Here is an 18,441-nt window from a genome sequence, read left to right as displayed (position 1 = left end):
CCAACCACGCTGGGGTCCCCATCCCAGCGCCCCGCTTCGGGGTGCCGTGTGTGCGTGTGCGAGGAGGGGGGGGGAAAGGGGGGGGTGCGGGTGCCCCCGACACGCAGGGCCCCGCTGATTGGCCGAGGGGCTGTCCAAAATTCCCCGTGCGCTCCCGCGCAGGCTGCGATGGGTCCCACCTCTCCCCGCCGCTGCACCGTATATAAGGGGAGGCGAAGGAGTGGGAAAGGCAGTAGGAAGTTTCTGCTGGGGTCTGGATTGGAGCTACAGAGTGAGACCGGCCCTGAATGACCCGAACCTAAGACAAAGAGGCCCAAAGAGTCTACATGTCTAATATTTAGACATGTTCAGCTTTGTGGATTCTCGGTTACTGCTGTTGATAGCAGCGACTGTACTACTCACCCGCGGGCAAGGAGAAGAGGACAGTAAGTAGCCGCGGGGTCTCGCGCCCTCCACGCCGGCGGGGACGGGTGGGCTTCGACGCCTTGGCCTCGGGACGGGGCGAAAAGCGGTTTGCATCCTGCAAAAAAAAAATATTAAAAAATAATTAAAAAGTATCTGGAGATAGAAAAGAGAGGGCTGGGTCGGCGAAAGGAAAGGCGAAGGGACGCGGAGGGGAGCGGGGCGCCGTGGGGTGCCGGGGCGGCCGGCCAAGAGGGAGGGAGAGGAGGGTGGAGGGAGAAGGGGCGGAGGAGACGGGAAAGGGGGGAAAAGAGCGAGGGGGGAGAGCAAGGGGAGGGGGGGGCCCGGCCGCCGGCTCTGCAAAAGCCATCAGGAAAGAATTAGAAAAGTCTCAGATGATTCATAAGGAAAATGTTTCGGCAGCCCGTAAAGTCGGGGCTGTCTAGACAGCACTTCGTGGGCTGGGGGACGCCACACTGCTGTCCCCCCCCCCCCCCCCCAGTCCTGCCCCTGCTGGGGACACCTCGGCGGGGCTGGGGGTGTGGGGTGGGCTGGGGGACATGGCTGGGGTCACCCCCCCCCCCCCCCGCTGGCGTGTCCCCCCCGCACCCCGCTGGCGTGCCTTCGCCTGCCTGCGCCTGCCACCTGCAGGCATGGGGACACGGGGGACCCTGGGACAGCGCCAGGCCTGGGGCACAGCAGCCACGGCCCTTTGCATTTTTCCCGATTTTGTCATTTTGGGGGGTTTTGGGTAGTTTTCTTTTTTTTTTTTCTTTTTTTTTTCTTTTGGGTCCTTTTCTTCCTGCATTTTGCATCGCGTTTTGCAAGGCGCCTTTTGCGTTTGGCAACGTCCATTTTGCAACGCGCGTTTTGCATTTTTTGGTTTTCTTTTTTTTTTTTTTTTTTTTGGTGGAGGGGGAGCGTTTTGCATTTTTCTAAACATTTGCTGCATTTTTACCCTTTCCTCTTGGCCACCGGCGGGGTGGAGCAGGGGGGAGAATCCCTGGCACGAGGCAACCCCGCATCCCCTCCCCGGCCCCCCCAGCCCCGCTGCGAGGCCGCCCCAAGCCCTGGCACCCCGCCCTGCGCGCCGCAGCCCCCCTCTGCCTGCAGCCTCTGGACGCTGCTCATTCTGGCCTGATCCAGCCCCATCCTGGCTCTGATTTCAGCCCAGATGTGGGGGCCAGCCCGCCAGCCTCGCCTCGCCCCCCCCGCTTTGCACCGAGCCTTTCCCCAGGCATCGCCTGCACGAAGCCCCCCGAGCCCCCCGGTATTTTCCTTGGCCCCCGCGGGCCAGAACGCAGCAACTGGCTGGGGGTTTTGTTTAAATTCCAGAGTAAGTGGGAAGAGTTTATTGTGGCGGTGCTTTTCCTGTGTCACCGAGACGGGCTGATGAGAACCAGATGAAGGGAGCGAAGCTGCAGAAGCAGGAGGCGGAGAAGGGGGGGGGATCCCGGGGAAGGGGGGAGCACGGACCCGTGCCCCTGACGCCCCTGCACCCTGCCCCGTTCTCCCAGTCCAGACTGGAAGCTGCGTACAGGATGGGCTCACGTACAACGACAAGGATGTGTGGAAACCCGAGCCCTGCCAGATCTGCGTCTGCGACAGCGGCAACATCCTCTGCGACGAGGTGATCTGCGAGGACACCTCCGACTGCCCCAACGCCGAGATCCCCTTCGGAGAGTGCTGCCCCATCTGTCCCGACACCGACGGTACCGTGCCCCCCTCAGCCCCCCCCGGGGATGGGCGCTGGGTGGGTGCTCAGCCCCTCTAAACGCCCTCCTTTCTCCCGCAGCTTCCCCAGTCTACCCAGAAAGCACTGGAGTAGAGGTAATCACCCCCACCCCCCTAAAAAAAAAAAACATATCCTTGATGTTTCCCCATTTTTTGGACGAACCCAACCGCTCCTCTTGCCTCTCCCCCCACAGGGTCCTAAGGGAGACACCGGCCCCAAAGGAGACAGGGTGGGTACTGCCGCCAGCACCCCACTCCCTGGGCACCCCCTGCCTGGGGCGCCCCGCTGGAGCTCAACCTCTCGTTCCTCCCCCCCAGGGACTCCCCGGCCCCCCTGGCAGAGATGGCATCCCTGGACAGCCTGGCCTCCCGGGACCCCCAGGCCCTCCAGGACCTCCAGGCCTCGGCGGAGTGAGTATGGGGGGGTCCCCCCAGCCGTGAACCCCCCCCGTATACTCTAAGGATGCTCGTGCCCTGCTCAGCCCCTTCTCTTCCTTCCCCCCCCCTGCAGAACTTCGCTCCTCAAATGTCCTACGGCTATGACGAGAAGGCCGGTGGCATGGCTGTGCCCGGTCCCATGGTGAGCACCGGGATGGCACGCGGCACCCATGGGTGGGGAGGGGTCTTGGGGGGGGAAGGCTGGGTGAAATGAGGGGATGGGGAAGGTGAGATGTGGTGGTGGTGCCCAGGGTGCTGCCAAGGGGTGGGGGGTGTTAGGAGTGGGACTGGGGAGATGGGGAGAGCAAAGAGTGGGGAAGGGGACAGGGATGGGGATGGGGGGTGATGGGGACTGGGATGGGGTGGGGATGGGGGCTAGGATGGGGATGGGGGGTGATGGGGACTGGGATGGGGACGGGGTGGCAATGGGGACTGGGATAGGGTGGGGATGTGGATAGCAAGAGATGGTGAAAGGGACTGGGATGGGTTGGCAACAGGGACAGCAAGAGGCGGTCATGAGGACAGAGATGGGGATGGGTGCCAGTGGGGACTGGGATGGGGTGGTGATTGGGATAGGGATGGTTTGGCAGTGTGGACTTCAATGGGGTAGCAATGGGGGCATCAGTAGGGTAGCAATGGGGACATGGATGTTATAGTGATGGGACAGAGATGGGGTGGTGATGGGGACATCAGTGGGGTAGCAATGGGTACATAAATAGGGTGGCTATAGGGCAGGGAGGGGGAAATCAGTTGGTTAGCAATGGGACAGGGATGGAGTGACAATGGGGACATCAGTAGGGTAGCAATGGGGACGTCAATATGGCAGCAACAGGGACATCAGTAGGGCAGCAATGGGACAGGGGTGGGGTGGTGATGGAGACATGCACTGCTGATGGAGGACAGAGATGGGTGGCAGTGGGGACATCAAGGGGGTAGCAATGGGACAGGGGTGGGGTGGTGATGGGGACATCAATGGGGTAGCAATGGGGACATAAATAGGGTAGTGACAGGGATGGGGTGGTGGTGGGGACAGGAATAGTGTGGTGATGGGGTCAGGGATGGGGTGACAAGAGGGACATCAGTGGGACAGGGATGGGGACAGGGATGGGGACGGGGTGCCTGGCACCCACTCAGCACCTCTTCCCTTTCTCCCTTCCAGGGTCCAGCTGGTCCCCGCGGTCTCCCTGGCCCTCCTGGCGCTCCCGTGAGTATCTCATCCTCCTCGTCCTCTTCCTCCTCCTCCTCCTCCCCCCCCACCAGCTCCTTTCTGGGGACGAGCAGCCCCAGGGACCCTCCTGGCACGGGGCCCTGCAGTGGCGGTGGGGGGACTGGGTGGGTGAGGAAGCAGCATCCATGTGGATGCGTCAGGGAACACACAACGATACGAGTCCATGTGGGGGGGTCCAGCACTGCCGGTGGGGTCTTCGGTCCCATCTTTCGCCTTTTCTAACCCATTTTTTCCTTTTTTTTTTTTTCTTTCCCCACAAAACCTTAGGGTCCTCAAGGTTTCCAAGGTCCCCCCGGTGAACCCGGAGAGCCCGGTGCATCTGTAAGTCTGGCTGATGTGCTGCAGCAGCACGTCCCATGGGGCTGGGGGGCTGAGGCACCCCCGTGTGTCCCCCCCCCGGCATGGCCAGGAGCCACGGGAGGGGGCAACGGGGTGCCCTGCACCCACAGCACCCTCACCCCCACCTCACCTCTCTCCTAGGGTCCCATGGGCCCCCGTGGTCCAGCCGGCCCCCCTGGCAAGAACGGCGATGATGTAAGTGGCATGGGGATGGGGTCACCCCCCCACACCCCGAGTTTGGGGCCTGGTGGCACTGCCACCCCCCCAGGGCTCGATGCCTGCCCTGGGGACGTGTCACCTACCAGGCGTCCTTCTCCATAGGGTGAAGCTGGCAAGCCTGGCCGTCCCGGGGAGCGCGGCCCCCCCGGCCCCCAGGTGAGCTGCTCCCACGAGGAGACCCCATGCAGGGTGGCAAAGCCGAGGCCGTGCCACTTCCCTGGGGACAAGGGCGTGGGGACACCCCCATGCCCCCCCGAGTATCTCCGTCACCCCCCTCGTTTTCCCCTAGGGTGCCCGTGGTCTGCCAGGAACCGCCGGCCTGCCGGGCATGAAGGGACACAGAGTGAGTCCTTCCCCCACCAGACACCGGATTTAGGGAGCTGCGGGTGACCCAAATTTGGGGTGAACCCCGAGGGACCTCAGCCCCGAGGCTGGGGATGAGGCTGGGGACGAGAGTCCCCGACAGCTTCGTCCCCAAGGGGCTGGGAACATGGCGAGGTCCCCTCCTGACCCCGCTCTTCTCTCTCCTGCTCCCCAGGGCTTCAGCGGTCTGGATGGTGCCAAGGGTGAGCCCGGTCCTGCTGGACCCAAGGTGAGGAGGCTGGGGAGGCCCAGCCCTGCTCGGGGTCTTGCTACTCCCCTTTTGGTGCAGAAAACCCATTTTTATGCCTTTTTCTTTTCCTAGGGTGAGCCTGGCAGCCCCGGTGAGAATGGTGCTCCTGGGCAGATGGTGAGTGCTGGATGGGAAATATGGGGCGGGGGGGGGGCGCACACACAGAGCCTCCACCAGCAAAGGAGGCTGGGGTGGGGGGCACGGCGCATCCCCAGGGATGCAGAGCCAGGGATGCCTGGGGGGGGGGCATCCCCTTGCTGCGGGCATGGGGAGCTGGGGGGGCACACAAAGAGGTTACAGGAGGGGAAGGCGGCTGCATTCCTGATAAAAACATCTCCTCTTGTCCTCCCCAGGGTCCTCGAGGGCTTCCCGGCGAGAGAGGCCGTCCCGGTCCCTCCGGCCCTGCTGTGAGTACGCGCTCGGGGCAGGGCTGAGCACCCCTCCTGCCCTCCTGCCGGTGGGCAACGCTCAGGGGTCCCTCTGTCCCGCAGGGTGCTCGCGGTAACGACGGTGCTCCCGGTGCTGCTGGTCCTCCCGTGAGTAACCTCAATCCTCCCCCGACCCTGAGAACCCCCGTGGAGGGGTCCTGCACGGGAGATCTCCTCCTAAATCTGCTGTCGGCGAATCCTGGCCGGGCTCCAGGGCTCTGGAAAAGCCAGATGTGAGGTGTGTGATTGCTTCTGATGCGTGCCCCCTCTCCCATCTAGGGTCCAACTGGTCCCGCCGGCCCCCCTGGCTTCCCCGGTGCTGCTGGTGCTAAGGTAGGACCTATATACGATCCTATAGGTGGGGCTCCCAGCTCCTGGCTGGGAGATGCTGGGGAAAATGGGGCAGGGAAATGGAGAACTGAGCGTCAAGCGGGCTTCACGTGGCCCGAACGGTGCCCAGAGGCGGCCAGGGCCAAGGTGGATGGTGCCAAGGTGGTCAGTGCCAAGGTGGCCAGTGCCAAGGTGGCCAATGCCAAGGTGGCCCATGTCAAGGTGGCCATTGCCAAGGTGGCCAATGCCAACGTGTCCAGTGCCGAGGTGGCTGCTCTTCCCATCATCGGGACAGAGGTGGCCCTTTGCCCCATCTCCGACGCCTCTCCAGGCTGCGGGGTGTTGCTTTCGTGAGAAACTAGGCCAAGGATGGAGAAGAAAATCGTCCGCTTCTGGGTTTTCATAGCAGCCCCCACGCTCACGGCTCTTCCTCTCTCCTCTTCCTCCCCAGGGTGAAACCGGTCCCCAAGGTGCTCGTGGCAGCGAAGGTCCTCAGGGTGCCCGTGGTGAGCCCGGTCCCCCCGGCCCCGCTGGCGCTGCTGGTCCTGCTGTAAGTGGCCCTCGACGGTGCCCTGCCCTTCGGCCTCACGTCCCCCTGGCCCCGGCGTAACCCTCCTCTTCCTCTTTCTCTCTGGCAGGGCAACCCCGGTGCTGATGGTCAACCTGGTGCCAAGGGTGCAACCGTGAGTGTCCCACCCCTGCCTCACCGCCTGGCTCAGGGACCTCCCTGCAGCACCCTCACCACCTCTTCTGCCTCTCCTAGGGCGCCCCCGGCATCGCTGGCGCTCCCGGCTTCCCCGGTGCCCGTGGTCCCTCCGGACCCCAGGGTCCCAGCGGTGCCCCCGGTCCCAAGGGTAACAGCGTGAGTATCCCCCACTGCCTCCGTCCTCTTCTGCCCCTTGCCAGGAGCTTGGCCCTTTGCTCTGGGGCTGGATCCTCGTCCCTTTGCTCCCGGGGGACGGCTCCAGGGCTGCATCCATCCTTTGACTCCATCACATCGCTGTCCCACCTCCTCTGCATCCCTCCTTGCCAGCCCTGCTGGCAGCCCCCTGGGAGGCACTGAGCATCTCTCCCCCTGCAGAGGGTCGGGGCAGGATCAGGCTCACGGTTCCCTTTGCTCATCGGCCTGGTGCTAACCATCTTTCTTTCCTTTTCCTTCCACCTCCAGGGCGAACCCGGTGCCCCAGGCAACAAGGGAGACACTGGTGCCAAAGGCGAACCCGTAAGTACCCCCCCCAGCAGCGCCAGGACTCGGTGCCTCCCTGGCTGGCTGCACCCTGCAGGCGCTCACCCCTCTGCCTCCTTCTCCAGGGTCCTGCTGGCGTCCAGGGCCCCCCCGGCCCCGCTGGTGAGGAAGGCAAGAGAGGAGCCCGCGGTGAGCCCGGCCCCGCTGGGCTTCCCGGTCCTGCTGGCGAAAGAGTGAGTGGGAGCCATCCCCGGCGTGTCCCCGTCCCCACCCCCGTCTTCTCCCCGTCTCTGCACACCACATCCAGTGTCTGAGCCTGGGGGGCTCTCCCCAGGGGGTCTGGTGCTGTCCCCAGCGGCGCCCAGCCCATTTTGAGACCCCCCCGAGACCCCTGGTGGAGCATCTCACGAGCCACCGGGGCTGCTCCCGCTGCAGGCTCAGCCCCACATCGTCACCCCCTTCCCCGAGCCCCCGCACCCCCCACGACCACCCTGACCCCTCTCCCTTCCCTCGCAGGGTGCTCCCGGGAGCCGCGGCTTCCCCGGCGCTGACGGCATCGCTGGTCCCAAGGTAGGTGCCCCCCCCCCCCCCTCCTTCCTGCACAGGGACCGGTGCCGTGTCCCCAACGGGGTGGTGGGGACATGGTGCACTTGTCACCCCCCCCCCCCCCCCCCCAATTTGGGCCACGCGGTGGTGAAGCCGGTGCTGTGCCACCGCCTCGCCCTGTAGCACGGCTCCTGTCCCTGTCCCCGCTGATGCCCTGCAGCCGGGGTGACTGCTGTCCCTTCCCTCCAGGGTCCCCCTGGCGAGCGCGGCTCCCCCGGCCCCGTTGGCCCCAAGGGCTCTCCTGGTGAAGCTGGCCGCCCCGGTGAACCCGGTCTCCCTGGTGCCAAGGTGAGCGCGGCAGGGGCATGGTGTGGAGGGGTTGGGGACAGCCTGGTGGCCCCCTTCCAGGGTCACTGGGCTATGGAGGAGGCTGCTCTCCGGGACGCTCGCTTGCTGGAGCATCTCCCACGGCCAGCAGCGACCTGGTGCCTGACGTCCTAACCCCCCCTTGCTCCTTTTTAGGGTCTGACTGGGAGCCCTGGCAGCCCCGGTCCCGATGGCAAGACTGGTCCCCCTGTAAGTAGCACCCACCACCTACTCTGCTCCCCCCTTCGCTCCCCGTGCCCTTTGCTAACGGGGTCTTTGCTCCCCCCACCATAGGGCCCCGCTGGTCAAGACGGCCGCCCCGGCCCCCCAGGCCCACCCGGAGCCAGAGGCCAAGCTGGCGTGATGGGTTTCCCTGGTCCCAAAGGTGCTGCGGTGAGTACGGATGGGAGCTGCATCCCTCGTGGGGCTGCTCGAGCCTGGGGTGCCTGCCCCATGGACACAGGGGTGCTCCATAAGGGCTCCCCACCCAGGACCGTGGCTGCGGGTGGGCACCCAGGGAGGGGTGGCTCAGGGGACATGTCCCCCCTGTCCCCATGGGGTTTGTGCATCCCGCAGGCTTGATCCCGTGGGTGCTGTGTTCTCAGCTTGGGTCTCATCCTGCTCTTTTGCTTTTAGGGTGAGCCCGGCAAACCCGGTGAGAGAGGTGCTCCTGGCCCCCCTGGCGCTGTTGTGAGTATCCCCAGGGGCTGGGGATGCGTGGGGCTGGGGTCGTGTGGGGCTGGGGATGGCTCCAAGGGGGGAACTTGCCACGAGCCGTGATGGCTGGGAATTGGGGCTGGCAGCTGCCAGAGCCCCTGGAGCGGGGACAGTGGGAAGGTGACGTGGCCGCGGGCAGCTTGCTGTAGCTCCTCTGCTCCTTGGAAGGATGCTATGGCCAAATCCAGCTCCAAACATCAGCCAGGGTGCAGAGCGCGGCGGGTTCATCTCTCTAAAATCACCTGGAGGTGGCGGGCGAGCTCTGAGCGCCCTCTTTCTTCCCTCCCCTCCGCAGGGTGCTGCTGGCAAAGACGGTGAAGCTGGTGCCCAAGGTCCCCCCGGCCCTACTGTGAGTACTGGGGTGCCCGATGCCACCCAGGGCAGGGCTCGGCTGCTGGAGCGGGAGCTCTCGAGCCCCCTGCCTGGCCTCACGCTTCTGCCCTCTCCCCCAGGGTCCCGCTGGAGAAAGAGGTGAACAAGGTCCTGCTGGTGCCCCCGGCTTCCAGGTGAGGGGGTCCCCTCTCCCTAAAAGGGGACGACTGCCGTGTGGCGGTGGCGGTGCCACCTCCATCCCTTGGTGGCTCACCTCACCACGTCTCACCTCCTCCTCTTCCTCTTCCTCCACAGGGTCTGCCAGGCCCCGCTGGCCCCCCCGGTGAGGCTGGCAAGCCCGGTGAGCAGGTGAGTGCGGGCAACACCATGCCCCCCCCCTCGTTCCCCCTGTCACCAGGGTCACCTTGCATGTCCCCATCCCCGCGCTAACTCCTGCAACCTCTGCCTCCATCACAGGGTGTCCCCGGAGATGCTGGTGCCCCCGGTCCTGCTGGTGCCAGGGTGAGTTGACCCCCACTCGTCCCCCAGATGTTTTTTGGCCCCCAAGTGCCCCACTGATGGGCTCAGCTCCTTTTCTTCCCCTCCTGCAGGGTGAGAGAGGTTTCCCTGGTGAACGCGGTGTCCAAGGCCCCCCTGGTCCCCAGGGTCCTCGTGGTGCTAACGGTGCTCCCGGTAACGATGGTGCTAAGGTAGGTGCAAGGTCTCTGCCCTGCAGGACATCTCCAAGGAGGAATTTTCTCCACCAAAGCAGTGCCAACTTCTCACTAATTCCCCTTTTCCATCTCTTTTGCCCAGGGTGATGCTGGTGCTCCCGGTGCCCCCGGAAACCAAGGGCCCCCCGGTCTGCAGGGGATGCCTGGAGAACGTGGTGCTGCCGGCCTGCCAGGCGCCAAGGGTGACAGAGTACGTGTCCCTGAGATCCCGACGTGTCCCCTCCATCCTCTGCTTGCAGCCTCTTCCCCTCCTGCAGCCGCTCTCCCCCCGGCTGCTGGGGCTCCCCCGAGCAAAGCTGGAGCCACGGGGATGGGATGCTCGGGGACGTTTGTGTTCCTTGGGGACAGCCCCTTGCTGTGAGCTGTGAGCTGAGCCCCGCTCTTCTGCATGGCCAGGGAGGAGGAGAAGGATGATCCCAGCCCCTCTGGGGATGATGAAGACCCTGGGGTGCAGAGCAGTGGGGTGCAGAGCAATGGGGTGCCCCCCCTTGGTTGGAGCTCCACAGGTAACCCCGCTGTGTCTTCTCCTCCCAGGGCGACCCCGGTCCCAAAGGTGCTGATGGCGCTCCTGGCAAAGACGGTCTCCGAGGCTTGACTGGCCCCATTGGCCCCCCCGGCCCCGCTGGTGCTCCTGGTGACAAGGTAGGGACGTCTCTTGGCTGGACCCTGCACCGGGGAGGTGGCCCCGCACCCCCTGTACCACCTCCTCACCACGGCTTTAACCTCGGGGTCTTTCCTTGTGTCCCTCTGACAGGGTGAAGCTGGTCCCCCCGGTCCTGCTGGTCCCACTGGTGCCCGTGGTGCTCCCGTAAGTGTCCCGGCACCCTGAGGGATAGCCTGCCATCAAGTGGCCACCCCTTGCCATCAAGTGGCCACCCCTCGCTGGCGGTGGCCGTCCCCTGCCCGGCGTGACGGCCGCTCTCTTGCCTTCTCCCCTAGGGTGACCGTGGCGAGCCCGGCCCCCCCGGTCCTGCTGGATTTGCTGGCCCTCCCGTAAGTGCTTCTCCCTCCCCCGTGGGCCTGATCCTGCACCACCACCGCCGCCGTGAGCGGGGATGATGCTGCGCCCCCCCCCCCACTCCAGCTCACCGCGCTGCGCTCTCCCGCAGGGTGCCGACGGCCAGCCTGGTGCTAAAGGTGAAACTGGCGATGCTGGAGCCAAGGGTGACGCTGGCCCCCCCGGCCCCGCTGGCCCCACTGGTGCTCCTGGCCCTGCCGTAAGTCGTGCCCCCCCCCCACCCCATGTCCCCCCTGGATCCGGCCCTACGTTGTGGCTCACCCTCCTCTTCTTCCTCTTCCTCAGGGTGCTGTTGGTGCTCCCGGTCCCAAAGGTGCTCGCGGTAGCGCTGGACCCCCTGTAAGTACCAGCCTGGCTCTTGTATGGGGGGGACGGGGCTGCGCGGCCCCCAGGGGATGGGATTGGGTGTGTGGACCCATGGGTGGCTCAGCCCTTCCTGCCTCTTGCTCCCCAAAACGCGCGTGAGTGCCGCTCCGCACACCGAAGCCCTTTGGGAAGATGGTGCCTGAAGAAGGGGGGGGGTCGTCTTATAGGGGATGGAATGGATGGAAAAAGGCGGGGGTTACTTTCACCCCCCCCAAACCAGCAGCCACTCCTCACCCCTGGGCGTGAGCCCTCTCCTCCTCGCCACCGGCCCCGGGGCCCCCTGTAGTGGCCCTCAGCCAGGGGATGGTCCCCTGGCCCCGGACCCCACGGGAGGTGCCAGGACGCAGCCCCAAGCCTGACTCCAGCATCTCTCCCTTGCAGGGTGCTACTGGTTTCCCTGGTGCTGCTGGAAGAGTTGGACCCCCTGGCCCCTCTGTGAGTACCGTGTCCCTGCCCGTGTCCCCCCCCCCGAAGGGGTGAGACGTGTGGTGGGAGGGGGGGGGCAGGAGGGTGCTGGCACCGTGGGGATGCCAGGCACGGCTCCAGCCGGCTCCACGCGGCCGCCTTGGCCCACTTGGCACCGGGACGCCCTTGGCCGCCCTTCAGCCAGCGGCGGCGGCGGGGGGGGGCCTGGGCTGAGGCCTGATGGTGTTGCCCCCCCCCTCCTATCCAGGGTAACATCGGCCTTCCCGGCCCCCCCGGCCCCAGCGGCAAGGAAGGTGGCAAAGGACCCCGCGGTGAGACCGGCCCCGCTGGCCGCCCCGGTGAGCCCGGACCTGCCGGCCCCCCTGGACCCCCCGGTGAAAAAGGCTCCCCCGGCGCTGATGGCCCCATCGTAAGTCACCCCCCCTCAAGCGGTGTGACCCCTTCACGGATACCAGGCAGCATCACACCCGGCCTCCCTTGGTTGTCCCCTCCATCGGGAGGGAGGTGACAGCCGCTGCCACCCCCCTGAGGTGCTGTTTGTCTCCCCCCAGGGCGCTCCTGGCACCCCCGGACCCCAAGGTATCGCTGGCCAACGCGGTGTTGTCGGCCTCCCCGGACAGAGAGGCGAGAGAGGCTTCCCTGGGCTGCCCGGCCCCTCTGTGAGTACCCCCCTGCGGGACCCCCACCCCAGTCCCCGGCTCACCGGTGTGGCCCCCCGAGTGGGGAGATGCTCCCCGGCGTCTGACGCATCCCCGTGTGCTCGGCCTTCCGCAGGGCGAACCCGGCAAGCAAGGTCCCTCTGGTTCTCCTGGCGAGCGCGGTCCTCCCGGCCCCATGGGCCCCCCCGGCCTGGCTGGCCCCCCTGGTGAAGCTGGACGTGAGGTGAGCATCGGTGTCATGCTGGGGGGTGAAGGGGAGGGGGGGAGGCGGGGGTTTGCTGCGCCGAGCATGTGCCGGCTCATGGCACCCATGGGTGCTGAGGTCAGTGTCGGTGCCACCCAGGACCTCGTTAGCACCTGCCTGCCCTAACGAGGGGTCTCTGCTCTTCCACAGGGTGCTCCCGGTGCTGAAGGTGCTCCCGGTCGCGATGGTGCTGCTGGTCCCAAGGTGAGTGACCACGGCTGGGGTGCTGGGACGGGGTGATGGGGCTGCGCTCGCCCATGTTGAGCTCTCATCTTCCTCCTCTTCCTCCTCCTCCTTGCAGGGTGACCGTGGTGAGACCGGCCCCGCTGGCCCCCCTGGTGCTCCTGGTGCCCCCGGTGCCCCCGGCCCCGTCGGTCCTGCTGGCAAGAACGGAGATCGCGGTGAGACCGTAAGTGATGCTCAGCCCAAGGAGACCCCCAGCCACGTTCCCCACCCCGGGCTCTGATCCCCCCGGTGCAGCAGGGTCTGGCCGCTCGCTCCCGTTACGGAGCGAGGGCTCCTCTTGCAAGTCCATGGCGGGGCAGAATCCGGCCCTGGGCTCTGCTCCCACCGCTAGAGGGAGATTCCCAGCCGGGGAAGGGATCGCGGGCATCCTGCTCAGGGTGATGCTCCTCCACCAAAGGTGGGGAACGCTCTGATCCGTCCCCTTCTCTCCCGTCCCAGGGCCCCGCTGGTCCCGCTGGCCCCCCTGGTCCTGCTGGTGCTCGTGGTCCTGCTGTAAGTTGATGTCCTCCTGCATACTCCTTCATGCTTCTGCATCCCCTTGGATGCGGGGGCAGTGGCTGGCCTGGCCCCCGCTCAGCCCATCTCCTCCTCCTCCAACAGGGTCCCCAAGGTCCCCGTGGTGACAAAGGTGAAACTGGTGAGCAGGGTGACAGAGGCATGAAGGGTCACAGAGGCTTCTCCGGTCTCCAGGGCCCACCTGGTCCTCCTGTAAGTACCACGGGGTGATGGCGGCCGCGGGTGCTGCCCCACGTCCCGTAGCAGAATGAGGTGCCAACGGGCCCTTTCCTTGTCTCTCGCTTTGCACAGGGCGCTCCTGGTGAACAAGGTCCTTCTGGTGCTTCTGGTCCCGCTGGTCCACGAGTAAGTCCCCTCCTGAGCCACGACCCCCAGCCAGGGTTGGAGCATCCTCCTGGGGGCTGCACGGGGACATGGTCCCCGATGTGATGCTGGGGACACCTCCATGCTCATGGCCTCTCTGCTCCCGTAGGGTCCTCCTGGCTCCGCTGGTGCCGCCGGCAAAGACGGTCTCAATGGGCTTCCCGGCCCCATCGGTCCCCCCGGCCCCCGCGGTCGCACCGGCGACGTCGGCCCTGTTGTATGTATCCACCCTGCTGCTGCTCGCCCAGAACTGCCTGTCTTCGCCTCATGCTCACCATCCTCCTCCTCCCGCAGGGTCCCCCCGGCCCACCTGGCCCCCCTGGTCCTCCTGGTCCCCCCAGCGGTGGCTTCGACTTCAGCTTCCTGCCCCAGCCGCCCCAGGAGAAGGCCCACGACGGCGGACGCTACTACCGAGCCGACGACGCCAACGTGATGCGTGACCGCGACCTGGAGGTGGACACCACCCTCAAGAGCCTGAGCCAGCAGATCGAGAACATCCGCAGCCCCGAGGGCACCCGCAAGAACCCAGCCCGGACCTGCCGCGACCTCAAGATGTGCCACGGAGACTGGAAGAGCGGTCAGTGTCCCGCATCGCCCCGGGGGTGCTCTCACCGCTGTCTTTCCTACCTGCTCCTCACCTCCGTCCTCCGTCTCTCATGGCTGCTCTCACCTCCACCTCTCATGGGTCATCCTCACCTTCCTCACCTCCATCCCCCTGACCTGCTCCTCACCTCCATCCCCTGTGCCCTCTACCTGCTCCTCTCCATCCCCTATACTGTCTACCTCCTCAACTCCATCCCTCCATCCCCTGCACCCTCTACCTCCTCACCTCCATCCCCTGCACCCTCTACCACCTCACCTCCATCCCTTGTACCCTTTACCTGCTCCTCACCTCCATCCCCAGCGCCCTCTCCCTGCTCCCCTCCATCCCCTGCGCCCTCCACCTCTCAAGGCTGCTCCTCACCTCCATCCCCTGCCCCTCACCTCCATTCCTCACCTCCATCCTTCCACCTACGGTGGCTGCTCCGCGCTTACCCTCCCTCGCCCCCCCTGACCCCGTCCCTTCCCCGCAGGCGAGTACTGGATCGACCCCAACCAAGGCTGCAACCTGGACGCCATCAAGGTCTACTGCAACATGGAGACGGGCGAGACCTGCGTCTACCCAACCCAGGCCACCATCGCCCAGAAGAACTGGTACCTCAGCAAGAACCCCAAGGAGAAGAAGCACGTCTGGTTCGGCGAGACAATGAGCGACGGCTTCCAGGTGAGATGGGGGGCGCCGGGGGGGACACACAGACACCCACATGGGGTGGGGATGATGAGCATTGCGATGCCTAACGCCTCTTCCCCGGCAGTTCGAGTACGGCGGCGAGGGCTCCAACCCGGCCGACGTGGCCATCCAGCTGACCTTCCTGCGCCTGATGTCCACCGAGGCTGCCCAGAACATCACCTACCACTGCAAGAACAGCGTCGCCTACATGGACCAGGACACGGGCAACCTGAAGAAGGCCCTGCTCCTCCAGGGCGCCAACGAAATCGAGATCAGGGCCGAGGGCAACAGCCGCTTCACCTACGGCGTCACCGAGGACGGCTGCACGGTGAGCGGGGACGGGGGATCTGGGGAGGATTTAGGGGGGATTTGGAGGGGTTTCAGGGGGATTCGGGGGGATTTGGGGGTCCTGACTGCCCCTTCCTGCAGAGTCACACCGGCGCCTGGGGCAAGACAGTCATCGAGTACAAGACGACAAAGACATCTCGCCTGCCCATCATCGACTTGGCCCCCATGGACGTTGGCGCTCCGGACCAGGAATTCGGCATCGACATCGGCCCCGTCTGCTTCTTGTAAACCGGACCCCCACCCCACGCGTAACAGGAGAGAGTAATAATAATAATAATAATAATAAAAAAAAAAAAAACAGCCAAAAAAGGAGAAAATTTCACATGGACTTGAATTCGTGTCGGTTTCTATTCCAGCGTCTCTAAAATTATTTGCATTTCCATAAAAAAAAAAAAAACTAAAAAAAAACACCAAAAAAAGCATTAAACCAAAAAAAAAAATAAAAAAAAATAAATGACTTTTCAAACAAAATAACCAGGAAGTGGGTTCGCTTGCTTGCCCTCCTCTCCTCCTCCTCCTCGGCGTCGGTCTGCCCTAAGCCCCGCGGACGGCACCGCTCAGGCTCTCCGACAGCGCCGAGCCCGCGATGCTCACACCCCGCGGGGCCGCCCGTGCCGAGCCCCGGAGCCGGGGAGCACCCGAACGCAAACTCGGGCCGACCTTTCTCCACTGGGCTCTTTGCTACTTGCATTTCATTTTTTTCTCCTTTTTTTTTTTTTTTTTTTCTGAAAGGAAGATGTTTAACTCTTGGTTATAATCTGCTTCTTGTCATTGTTGGTTTTTTCCCTCTCTCTTCCCCCCCTCCTTGTTTTTTTCTTTCTTTTTTCCTTTTTTTTTTTTTTTTTTTTTTGTTCAGGCAGCAAAAATAACACAACCCCGAGCAACCCACGGGGACCTGGGAGCCCGGAGCCGCCACCACCCCGCTTTTTGCAGCCGAGCCCCGGTTCCGCAGGGGGGAGCTCCCCGAGTCCACCCCGACAGCCAAAGCCCTGGAGCGGAGCAAACCGGACCCATCAGTGCATATTCTCCTTTTCTGGAAGGCTACCTCACAGCTGTGGTTTTGGTTAATATTTTTAAAATTTTTTTTTCAAGTAGTTTTAGTAATTTTTTTATTTTTTTTCAGCCGTGCCGGGACTTTCCTGCCAGGTTCAGAGCAAAGGTGCTAAGTTTTGTCTATTTTTTTTCCCTCTCCATTTTTGCTGTTCTCTTTTTTTTTTTTCCCTCCGTTCAAGGTCCCCTTGGAGTTCTGGGGTTCCCCCCCCCCGGGACTTTTGTCCTGATTTTCGCTCTTTTATTTCGGTCCCATTTCAGAGGCTCAAGTGGCACAAAGCCACCGAGCCAGGGACCGCGTGGTGCTACAGACACGGGGCTGCCCGAACGGATGCAAGTCTTGCGTTGATTTTTGAATTTCCCTCTATTTTTATTTTTTAATTCCCCCTCATCCTTTTGCTGCCCGGGTCGACTTGTGAATTTTCTAAAGGTGCTATTTAACCCCACACCCCCACGCATCCTGACAGCGAGGCACGGAGGCAAATGCAAGGTCGAGCCAAAAAGCCTTGGAAGGGAAAGGAAAGCACGGGGAAAGCAGCCCTGGCTCCCGGGCTTCGCAGGTGGACTCCATCTCTGCTCTCATCTTCCAGCAGCTCTTTCTCCATCCATCCATCCATCCACACATCCATCCATCCATCCATCCATCATCATCTCCCCCCGCTTCTCTGCCCCCCGCACCCCCCAAGCCTCTCTCCTCCTCTCTTGCCGCACGGAGGGGCCGAACCCACCCCTACTGCCGGCCCATCTCCCGGCGAGGCGGATGCTCCAGGAGTCTGTACCTAGTTTGTATATGTATAATAATTTGAGATGTTTTTAATTATTTTGACTGCTGAAATAAAGCATGTGAAATGATCCGACAAACCTGTGCTGCTCGCGCCCTCGTCTCTCCCGCGCCGCCGGGGATGCTCGGTGATGGGTTTTGGGGACGGGGTTGGGGACGGGAGCCCCTCGCCGTGTCCTCGCCGCTCTCCTCCTGCCACGCTTCTGCGCTCCCGTCCTCATCGCCCGCCCCTGAGCAGCCCCCGCCGCCCCCCCCACTCTTCCTCCTCCTCCTCCCTGCTCAGCCCAACAGGCTGGGAGAGGGGTGGGGGGACAGTGGGAGCCACCCCCAGAGAGCAGGGGGCTGGGATGGGTTTGGGGTGCACCCGTGGCCAAGGGGGCTTTGTGCTGTGCCCCCCCCGTCAGGATGGGTGGAAGGGAGAGGCGAGGGGGAGCGCAGAGAAAGCTGGGGGCTGCTGGCACAAGGTGGGGTCCCACAGCTCAAGGTGCCCCCACCCCACACACCCAGGAGTGCTCAGCAGAGCTGGGGGGGGGGGGGGGGGGCACAAGGACACAAAGATGCTGTGAGCAGGGATGGGAAATGGGCGCGGGGGCTCTGTGCTCGCTGTGGGGTGCAGGCACACTACGGGGTACAGGAAACGTGCTGTGGGGTGCAGGCAATGTGCCATGGGGTGCGAGCACACTGTGGGGTGCAGGCAACATGCCACTGGGTGCGGGCACACCATGGGGTGCAGAAAATGTGCCATGGGGTGCAAGCAACATGCTGTGGGTTGAGAGCACACTGTAGGGTGCAGGTAATGTGCCATGGGGTGCAGGAAACGCACCACGGGATGTGAGCACACTGTAGGGCGCAGGCAACGTGCCGTGGGGTGCAGGAAATGCACCATGGGGTGCAGGCAAGAGGTGCCCCGGTGCAGGCAAGAGGTGCCCCCATTTGCAACAGGAGCTGGGTGCACGCTCCAGCTTGCAACAGGAGCCGGCCACCCACGAGCTGTGCATGCACAGGGTGCCATGCGCCTCTGGAGGAAGAACTGGGGAGGGGGGGGGGGGGGGGGGGAACACCCCCAGTCCGGGTGCAAGTGAGAGCAGCACGCGCCGCAGCCTGAACACCGCCTTCCTCCCTGCCTGCCCCAGCCCATCAATGGCTCCTCTTGTTCCGCCGTGGGGCCCCCGTGTTTTCCTAACCCCCACCCTGGCGCCTGCCCCGGCCGCCGTGAATGAGGCTCTGTCTTCGGGCAGGGCTGCGGGGCCGGGGCACCCATCAGGGGGGTGGGCAGGGGGGGGGTTAAACCGGCTGGCGGGTGCTGAGCAGGATGCGTGCCGAGCAGGATGCCTGGGGGAGAGCGGTGGAAGAAGCGAGCAGAGAGAGCGGCGAGGGCTCCGGGGTGCTGCAGGTGAGCCGGGGGATGTCGGGGTGCTACGACAAGGCCACGGGGCTGCAGCCACCCAGTGGGGTCCCTGTGCTCCCAAACTGGCTTTCTGTGAGCCCCCCACCCTGCTTGTGGGGTCACTGTGCGCCCTGGGGTGCAAGGCTTTGGGAGGGTGGGGGGTGGGTGCCCCCTG

The 18,441-nt window shown here is 64.3% G+C and overlaps 2 protein-coding genes across 2 annotated transcripts in view; one reads left to right on the top strand and one right to left on the bottom strand.

Moving 5' to 3' along the window:
• TMEM92 (transmembrane protein 92) overlaps positions 1-18,441 on the bottom strand; it is a 54,916-nt gene that overhangs the window by 17,129 nt on the left and 19,346 nt on the right. The gene's annotated exons all lie outside the window — the stretch shown is intronic.
• On the top strand, positions 220-16,959 carry COL1A1 (collagen type I alpha 1 chain). Its single transcript, XM_080565399.1, has 51 exons — positions 220-425; positions 1,920-2,114; positions 2,198-2,232; positions 2,331-2,366; positions 2,455-2,547; positions 2,648-2,716; positions 3,734-3,778; positions 4,070-4,123; positions 4,283-4,336; positions 4,463-4,516; positions 4,650-4,703; positions 4,899-4,952; positions 5,046-5,090; positions 5,327-5,380; positions 5,465-5,509; positions 5,681-5,734; positions 6,183-6,281; positions 6,370-6,414; positions 6,495-6,593; positions 6,900-6,953; positions 7,043-7,150; positions 7,434-7,487; positions 7,713-7,811; positions 7,986-8,039; positions 8,124-8,222; positions 8,466-8,519; positions 8,842-8,895; positions 8,999-9,052; positions 9,174-9,227; positions 9,336-9,380; positions 9,470-9,568; positions 9,675-9,782; positions 10,127-10,234; positions 10,347-10,400; positions 10,532-10,585; positions 10,702-10,809; positions 10,896-10,949; positions 11,358-11,411; positions 11,650-11,811; positions 11,954-12,061; positions 12,177-12,284; positions 12,456-12,509; positions 12,607-12,714; positions 12,990-13,043; positions 13,152-13,259; positions 13,359-13,412; positions 13,540-13,647; positions 13,725-14,007; positions 14,504-14,694; positions 14,786-15,028; positions 15,130-16,959. Exons 1-51 carry the CDS (start codon positions 344-346, stop codon positions 15,274-15,276), a joined length of 4,362 nt encoding a protein of 1,453 aa, XP_080421525.1. The 5' UTR covers positions 220-343; the 3' UTR covers positions 15,277-16,959.

The sequence above is a fragment of the Anser brachyrhynchus genome, assembly GCF_964034855.1.
Source record: "Anser brachyrhynchus genome assembly, chromosome: 22".
NCBI classification, from domain to species: Eukaryota; Metazoa; Chordata; class Aves; order Anseriformes; family Anatidae; genus Anser; species Anser brachyrhynchus.
The sequence above is the reverse complement of the archived record's forward strand: the minus strand, read 5'-3'. Positions and strand labels throughout refer to the sequence as shown.